Source organism: Solenopsis invicta, chromosome 9 (assembly GCF_016802725.1).
Source record: "Solenopsis invicta isolate M01_SB chromosome 9, UNIL_Sinv_3.0, whole genome shotgun sequence".
Taxonomy (NCBI): Eukaryota; Metazoa; Arthropoda; class Insecta; order Hymenoptera; family Formicidae; genus Solenopsis; species Solenopsis invicta.
The window spans coordinates 2673148-2682944 of record NC_052672.1 but is presented as its reverse complement, the minus strand read 5'-3'; the positions used below and the strand labels follow the sequence as shown (position 1 = coordinate 2682944).

At 42.8% G+C, this 9797-nt stretch overlaps 1 protein-coding gene across 1 annotated transcript; it reads right to left on the bottom strand.

Moving 5' to 3' along the window:
• Window positions 1-8450: 8450 nt before the first annotated feature.
• LOC105203381 lies at window positions 8451-9275 on the bottom strand. Its single transcript, XM_011172169.1, has one exon. It carries the CDS (start codon window positions 9273-9275, stop codon window positions 8451-8453), a length of 825 nt encoding a protein of 274 aa, XP_011170471.1.
• Window positions 9276-9797: the final 522 nt, after the last annotated feature.

The following is a 9797-nucleotide window of genomic DNA, read 5'->3' as shown; positions in this document are numbered from 1 at the left end:
TTCCGGAAACTCTAAAAGGATGTCCGCAAATTTAGATCCGCGATTTACTGAAAAAACTTTAGTATTTGGTACGACTCGAATTTCGCTGACGGCGGAAAGTTTGGTTTGCGAGTCAATGAGCCGGCGCTTGTGTAAGTCTACCACTAGTTGATAGAACTTTAAACAATCTGCGCCAATAATGGCGTGCGGAACGGCGGCAACGCGGAAATTCCACGTGATGGGTCGCCAAAGACCAAGGTCTAACGTAAGACGACGTTCGCCGTAGGTATCAATTGCGTATTATTGGCCGCGTATAATTTGTGTTCGGTGGGCTGTTTTTTGTCGCGAGGCGTTGCGGGAAGAATAGAAATCTCCGCGCCCGTATCTACAAGGAATTGACGACCGGTAACACGATCGTGTATGTGAAGACGGCTTTGAGACGCCCCATATCTCCCGACCGTCTCTGTGCGAGGAGGGGGTTTTAGTTTTCCGTCGCGTTTTTGTCTTTCCACGAACAGGGCTTGCGACAGGATGTCGCCTTTTCTCCATATTTACGATGGATAAAGCAAAGACCTGACTGTTTGTCAGTTTTTTTAGCGTCGCTCGGTCGACCGGGAGAGCGGCCTCGAGACGAAGATCGCCTGCAACGCGATTTGAATACCTCCTTATTTAATGCGGCAAGCTGCTTTATAATAGTGTCCAATTTCTTGTCAATATGAGACGGGGGTACCGTGTCTTTTTGTTTAGAAGCGGACGCGACAAAAGGTACCACGGAGGTATTAGGACTATTAATTTCCTTTATTCTATCCGCGATTTCCGCTAATTTTTGTAGATCCTGCTCATTTATCGCCGCTAGAATCGCTCTGTGAGAGTCAGAAAGCTGCTCAATAAATAGAGACCAAAGAACCTGTGGACTGCATTGTCCGTTGTTAAGATTTTTCATTCGGTTTAATAAATGCGAAGGCTTTTGATCCCCTAAGACTTGACCTTTCAGTAAGGTCCGCAAGCGCGACTCATGAGAAATCGCATAAACGGATAGAATACGCTCTTTGAGGCGATTGAATAAATTATCGATCGGAAGATCGGCTTTAAGTAAATCCGCGATATGCCCGATCACTTCGCTGTCAAGGCCGGTGAGGAGATAATCCGCCTTGGTTCGGTCAACGATAATTGCCGGGACTCGTAGTGACGCCTCTACTTGTAGAATCCACGCCTCTTGCTTTTCCAAAACGGCGGGATCTTAGGAGCACGATAAACTTCAACGCGCGGCGGTTCGTCAGGCATGGTGATGCGCGAATAATTATTGACAGCGCAACGATTAAAACGTGAACAGGTAGAACGTACGCGACAGAGACGCGAAACGACTGCTAGATTAATAAATTCACGCAAACGCGTAACGTTAAATTAAGTCGTAGGCAACAGGGCGATGTTGCTATTCGCTGTGTTCAGAGGAACCTCGAAACGAAATGACTTTAAGAATGACGTTGAGACGTCGGTACACAATAGCAATGATACTAGCGTAACGTTAAGACGCGAATGACGCCACGATAGAAACGCATGTACCCTGTGCAAAAACTAAAGCGACGTAGCTAGACGCTTAACAGAAAGTTGGTTGCGATATTTTAGTATTTGCCATTAATAGGCGTACAATGCGAGACAAAAAAATGACAATGTCGTTGAGCGGTAGCCGCTGTTCGAAATGCACCAATGGCGTGCGAGAGTGATACAGCGCTGTTGCTACGCACGAGGATCCTTAATTTGAAATGCTGGGTTAAACGCAGACGCGTACGCTGGCACAGATAAATAAGAGAGATAGTACATTACGAGGACGAAGGTCTCGATGATCCTGAAGAGACGGAATGCACCGTTGAGATCTGCGATGAGTCGCGAAGATCAGCGATGTCCTGGTGTACACCTCAATGTCGGATGATGCGTCGCGAAATATTGCGAAACGCCACGACGGTTACTAGGAGCTACTACTGACTGCGATGAGCTGCGAGTAATCGCAATTAACTGCGAGAGCCTCTGAAGAAGACGTAGCTAGCCGATGCGTCAGGAACAGCCTCGCCGGGGATGGAAATCCGTCAAATAGGCCGCCCGTTGAAACGCAATGGCTGGAACGTTCTCGTCAAATTACGTGTCTCTCTACCGACGTCACCCAATGGCGTGTCGTTGCACCAACGGCTTTGCCGGCCGGCACGAAAGCATTTCCCTTTCAGGAAAATATGCGTCGTTCGCTCCCAATGCTGAGCGAGAAGGTTCTGGAACAGAGAAAAATGCCGTCGCGTGTTCCCCGGGAACGCTGGTGGACTACGCACGGACTTTGACGAGGAAACTTCTCGAAGCACGCACTAAAACGACAATCACGTCGGGGTCACCAATGTGGGCTATAATGCCCGGGAAATATGTTAGGTCGTAATTAATATTGTACGCGTTGTTAACTGTTAACCAGAAAGTTGATGTATTAATACTAATAACATTAGTGATACAGCAGAGTTACAAGGATGATGTAATACATCTAAAGACGCACTGATTATACCGACACGAGGGCATGTGTGTGTGCACATGCATGTAACTTGATGACATACAGAGCTCGAATGCTCACGCAGCGCTGCAGAACCCGGTTTCGACCATAGACTACAGGTAGCGTAGAGGGAACTCGCCGGTCGCCACAGCGTTTTCGCGCCTGTGGCGCGCACGGCGTACGACCTGAGAATATATGCGTGCGAAAGAAAGGCGTACGCATCATTTCAGTACGTTCAGTACGACCTGAGAACAGACGCGCGCAAAAAAAAGGCGTACAGTATCACTTTAGTACGCTCAGTATGGTCTAAGGATAAACGCGCATAAAAGAAAACGGGATGATACCGTAAGCGATGTTCTAGCGATCGTCTCCGTACGCTCCAAATGAGACGTATCAAAATGGGATGATACGCAGGATATCAAGTGCTGTTAGGGATAACTATTACATTGAAATTATATTTAAATTTTGAATATCTTTCCGTAGCACCATTTTGCGACACGCAATTCACATTTGACATTCGACTTATTCGATGTACGACGATCCAAAATTTCGTGATACGTTTGGATTCCCTATTTGAATAGTGTGATTGAATATGATTGCTAAGGTGGATTTAGTTTATCTAAAAGATCGAGAGACTATGAAATATCAGAGAGACCGATTACTGGAAAGCATTTGGCTATGGAATCAGATTAAATGCATTCAAAGCTCTGCTGGTAGAGGTTATAGACATTATTTTGTAAATTTTGTTTATTGCGTGCTAACGCAGCTATATACCCTAATAGCAATTTTCTGATGGCTACTGTAAATCTTGCAGCAGATTTTTGAAAGATTCTGCCAACAGGACGTTATGATCTACTTCCTCATTCTGTTCAATTCTCCTGAAAGATTCTGCAGTCAAATTCTCGCAAGAAATTTCTATATATATCTGCTGCAAGATTTGTAAAATTCTTTCACCAGAATATTTTAGTACAGCCTTAAAATGGATTAAAAAAAGATTAAATTTGAATTAAACATTTCATTTATGTACAAGATTAAATAACAATAAAAATTGTTATTTACATGTAAAAATATAAAATTTTATGTGGAACAGCGTTTCACATAAACATCATATTTAAAAAGAATGAGAGCGAGTTTTCGTCTCAAGCAGATCATATATATAAAAGCTCACTGAAGTATGAACTGGACAGTCGCCTGCGGCGCCTAGATATAACGCTTGTGGCAGCACTTGACTCACGAGAAGATCTTCCGCGGCGTGGCCACCTAGCGGTGGCACCAGCACTCACTTGTTAAATTCATTTCATTTTGAAATTGTTATAAACCTTGCAGCAGATCTTTCTGCCGCTGATTAAGCAGAATCTGTACAATATCTGCACAAGATCTGCGCGTCATTTCCATTGTAAGAAACTTGCAGAAATCTGCAGATCATATTTGTGCAATATCTGCACAAGATCTGCACGCCATTTCTGTTGTAAGAAACTTACAGAAATCTGCTGATCATATTTGTGCAATATTTGCACAAGATCTGCACGCTACTTCTGTTAAAAGAATCTGTCATTCTGCTGAAGAACTTTGCTAGACTGTTTACAGGCTGCAGTTGCGGGAAGAATTTGCTTTAAGATAGCTCAATATTTGTACCAAGTTTCTGCAAACAGTTCATATACAAGTACAGTGCACGAATATTGAAGCAGTCTGCTAGCAATCTGCCAGCATGGCTCTTTTGGGAATAATCTTCTGCACATCTAACTCAATTCTACTGCAATTAACTGCATGCAGATTCTATCCTGCAAAAAATTGCAGAAAATGCTACTAGGGTATATAATATAGAAAGATCGTATTTTTTGTTAGATAGAATTAGTTTAAAAACATGTATCAACAACTTTCAAAAAATTTATACAAAACAAACGCGTTAACTGCATTAGCATGCAACAATTTTTACAAAATAAGCAGCAGAGCTTTGAATGTATTCGGATTTCATGGCCGAATGCCCTTCAGCCATTGTTATGATTATTATTTATGCTGTAACTGATGTATAATACATGCACTATCGGTTTCCATGTGCTTAGAAATATATTTTAATATGTTGTGAAATTAATTTACTCTTTTGTAACGTAACAGATTTCAAAGTATTTTTACAATAAAATAACATGTTCAGTGCAAGAACACATAAATTGCAAGATGTTTATAAAACCAAATACTTGTAAATAAATTTGTTTTTACCTTTCTGCCTTTCTTAAGTTTAAGATATTACTTTTTAGGTAAGAGCAAATTTTGCTTTTGCAAATGTGAGTCTTTACAACCCTTGCCGTGACTATAACTAGTTTTCTGATTGTCTGTGTGAAAGATTTTATAGATAACGAAGTTTATAATCATAAGACAATGAGTCAAGTAAAGTCAAATTTCTTTTGTTAAATATGCTTTTTATTAAGATTTTGACTCACATAGGCTAAAGCGTAAAGCGTTACAAAAATGTGAAGTTTAAATAAAGCTATTAATGTTATAATTAAGAAAGCTAAACAAATTCAGGAATTTTTAATGTGCATAAAAGTTTGTTTAATACTAAAATTACTAAAAAAAACTCATTTATATTTTGTATATATTATTTAAAATATATACTTATGAAAATACTATAATCTTTGTGGCTTGATCTCCTCATTAGAGATTCTTAATAAAAACCATCACAAAACTAGTCTCTCTATCTAAAAACAACTCACTTTTACAGTTGTATTTATTATTATGTGCTTTCATGGAGAATTAATGAAGCAATAAATTATAAAAAATTTATAATTTTTTTTTCCTTGTTAAAACCTAATTTCCTAGAAATATGTCTTGCATATTTTTATCCCAGAAAAGATCTTTGGATTAATTCTCTGTAAAAGCAGACGAATTGTTTGGTTTGTTTTCGCTTAGAATTAATTCGAAAACTTTTCTGGGATTAAAATGTACAGGAAGCAAATTAGGTTAAGTAAGATTAATAAAATAGCATCATTGCAACAATATAACAACACTAAAGCTTACATAATAGCTACATTACATCAATGTAACAAAGTGACAAACTAGGTTATTGGTATATAATTGTAATTTTGCTGTTACATAACAGCAATGTTTTCTCTCAGTTACATGTTACGTTGATATAATGTAACCATGATGTTCAATGAGTGGGAAATTATAACTAACATGGACGTTACATGTAACGAACACGCTATATTACGTGTTACCTTTAAGATTATTGCATCAACATTGCTATTATATAGCTGTGTTTGTTGGGAAGTAGTGTAGCTACTTCTTCTGGTTTGCAAACGGTGACAACGTTTGTTATCTATAGCATATAGTTTTACAAATGCCACAAACATTTAGCCAACTCATGACGAATGTTTTTGGCGGTACATTAAAAATATTTTTAATTATAATATAGAAACGGCCCCTCTATCGCCTATTCTCGTAACCAAACTTTTAAATCGTTTCTCTGTTTATATACCTACGATATAGGAAAATATTGCTTTTTAAAAGCAGTATTTCTGTCTGTATAATATTTTACAATAATATATACAGGGTGATTATTAATGAATGTCCCCACTTTTTACCATAGGAGCATGATTTACCGACGGATACGTATGTCTAACATATTATTATATTAGAAATTATAAATGCGTGCTTCTATGGTAAAAAGTGAGGACATTCATTAATAATCACTCTGTATGTATGTTATACACGTTATATATATTCTTTTTGACGGTTATATCACATATACTTTCTGGAGTGTACAATTACATTTCCATATAAAAGCATTACAATATTCTTTGAAATAATATTTTATTCAAAGAATATTTATTGCCTTGGAAAAGGCAAAAGTTTTTTTATTGCAACGCTAGAGACAAAATAACATCTCCATTATTTCTACGTCTTTGAAATACGTTTCCTTACAAGGATTTTTTTCTAAGACTATATCCGGAAAAGCGGCAGCATATATTCCATAAGATGTAACGTCCGGTTGTGTTTGAACTTTTTCAAAACTTATATTGGTAGGTACAACTTGTGGAAAACAAGTTCTTATGTATTCTTTTTCTTTTGACGCCATTTTTTTGTACGTACAGCCAGGTATACTGTCATATACGTACAATTTGATACCGTCGAAATAAATACAACGCTAATAATTGATACAATTTCCTTTTATTATTTGTACACCTTTATTATAATTAGCTAGAATTATATCTGGATATTCTATGTACAATACGCTTTGTGTCTTGAAACAAGAAGTTTCTCTGACAATGCGTAAGAATAGATTCAATAAATTATTGTTTAATTTGCTATATTTAGGCAAAACATTGTTTTTCACCAAACAAAGAGAAATGTCGCGTTTTTCTAAAATTCTTCTGCGACTTTCCTTTTCATCTACTGTCGGAATATGTTTAGTTACATTAATTATAATGCAATTAATTATAATAAATATCTCAGACATTTTGTTATAACTAGCCATCGCACCATCACGGCTGTGGCATTTTGTTATAACTAACTTGTCGACGTTAAATGTCTCAGACATTTTGTTATAACTAGCTATCGCATTATCACGGCTGTGGTATTTTGTTATAACTTCCTATTTTCTAGTATATACAAGTGTGTGTGTGTGTGTGTGTGTGTGTGTTTGTGTATATATTTATATATACCATATACACTCGACAGCAAAATTAAGGGATCACCTATTCTGACTCCAAAAAATAGGCGTAATTCAAGAGAATGTAACTTTGTCAAAAGTAAACGTAAATGTTCGCGCATAGACTTGAAACGTGAGAGACTGTGAGACGGTGAAATGAAGTATTGAGACGGAGATGGTTTAGGCGACTGCCCGGCAAAGAAGATGCGAGTCAACGCGCATTCGGCGTTTCAAAATGCGCTCACTCTAACTTTCGCGTACTATCTATCTCGAGATTCAATTGCGACTTCGACTCGCGTCTCGCTCTCGCGCCTTATAAAGACTGTGATCCTTCCGGAAAGATTCCGGCGGAAAAACGAGAGATCGTCAATAACATTCCGTTCTCCGGATTTTTCCAGAAGGATCGTCGAATACTGAAGGCGTCAATATTTGTAGCTACGTTCGCTGGCAATCTATCACGGCCCGAGCGCACGCTCCCACTCGCCGTTTGCCACGCTCGATCGCATGTTCGCGCTCGCGGCCGTGCCACCGCTTGACGACGGCCGGTTCTCGCTTGCGAACGTCGGTCTCCTGCGAAATCGGGAAGAAAGACAACGCCCCGCATCCCGTCCCCGTCTCTTGCGCCATCCCGAACATCCTACCCGCCTCGCCCGAATCATTTTTTGGGCGACATACCCATGTCGAGCCTTGGGGTCCCTTCGCGCCAGTCACCCGTAAGGCACTACAACCTCCCGGACGAGGAGCTCGCGAGGCGCAACGGTCAGCGCGAATCGCTGAAGACTATGGCACCTTCGGCGCGAACGAGGTTAGGCGAGCCCGAACAAAGAACGACTGACGTTTTATGTATATAAAAGCGATAAATCTCACTCACATACACGCGGTAGTCATGGCGAGTCGCGTATAAAGAATAGAGGCGTTAACAAAGGAAGGAGCTAAGCTCTATTTTACTCTACTATAGTTTATGTAACAATTAATGCGCTGGTATCCTAGACAGGTACAATCGCAGATTCATGCGCAGAGGGGGAGGCGCCTGAACCGCTAGTCAAGCGGCTCCCCATTCTTCTCGTCCCCCGCAAACCGGCATCAGGACGATCTTGACGACCGGACGCGTGAATGTCGACGCCGCTGTCCGGACGATGACCACGCGAATTAGTCCATCCTCACCGGGTTGAACTTGGACAATGCGTGCGAGCGGCCAGCGAATAGGCGGTGTGGTCTCGTTCCGGATGAGGCACAGGTGTCCCACGTGGTAGTCGGCCACTTAGGTCGATGGACAAGAGAGTGTAGGTACTCGAGGGACTAGCGCTCCCAGAAATGATTGCGCATCTGCTGTAGGAGCTGCCAGCGAGTCAGACGGTTGACAGGCAGCTCTGTCAGTGATGGGTCAGGCACGGCCGTCAATAGTCCCCCCACCAGGAAGCCGGGAGTCAAGGTCGACAAGTCCTCGGGATCGTCGGACAACGCCTGGAGCGGGCAAGAATTTAGGCACGCTTCCACCTGAGCTAGGAGGGTGCTCATCTCCTCAAAGGTCAAGGTGGAGTCACCCAGGACTCGCTGCAGGTGGTGCTTCAGTGATTTCACCGCGGCCTCCCAAATACCGCCAAAGTGCGGTGCCGAGGGAGGATTGAACCTCCACTGAATCTGCTCCGTCACCAGTTGTCCGACGATCCGGCGCAGCTCCTGGCTGCTCTCGGTAAAGAAAGCCCGCAACTGGGCGTCGACGCCGACAAAGTTCGTCCCGCAGTCACTTCGGATCGTGTGACAAAGACCACGACGCGATACAAACCGACGTAAAGCTGTCAGGAACGCGTCGGCGGTGTAGTCCGATACCGCCTCGAGATGGACTGCTCGAGTGGTTAAGCAAACAAACACGGCGATAAATGCCTTGTACGAGCGCTGGCCACGTCCCCTACTAGTCCGCAACTGAATGAGCCCGGCGTAGTCCACGCTAGTGTTGAAGAAAGGCCGTGCGGGAGTGACTCGATTCCGCGGCAGGCTCTCCATCAGCTGCTGCGGAATGGTCGCTCGCCACCGAACGCAGGTAACGCAACGACGCAACCACAGCTTGACAACGGCTCTCCCGCGCGGGATCCAGTAGCGCTGTCGGACCGCTCCAAGAGTCATCTGGACCCCGCCGTGCAACGAACAGCGGTGGCTAGTCTCCACCACTAGACGTGTCAGGTGAGAATCGCCTGAGAGGATAACCGGATGTCGCTCATCGTACGCCAGGAGCGAGTGCTAAGTCGGCCACCCACGCGCAAAAGGCCTTGAGAATCTAAAAATAGACATAATCGTAAAAGTGAACTGGAAGAGGGTAGAGGTTGGTGTTGCTGAAGAGCTTGTAAGTCGGCCTTGTAATATCCAGTTTGGACTTGCCGGATCCAGATCAACCTGGCCTCTTCCAGTTCGTCCACAGTTAGTTCGGGCCCGTCGGCAGGTTTGCAGAGAAGCCATCTACGACACCAGGCAGTCACACGCAGCAGCCGACGGAGTGACGAGAATCATCGGAGCTCGTTAGGTTCCTCCACGAGAGCGGGCGCAGTCCTGGCAGCATGGATCAATAGTTTTACCTCCGGCCAGCCACCCTCGTCGGGCATTGCAGCATCGCAGGGCCATGTCGAGGGAGGCGTCCGGAGCCACGGCGGC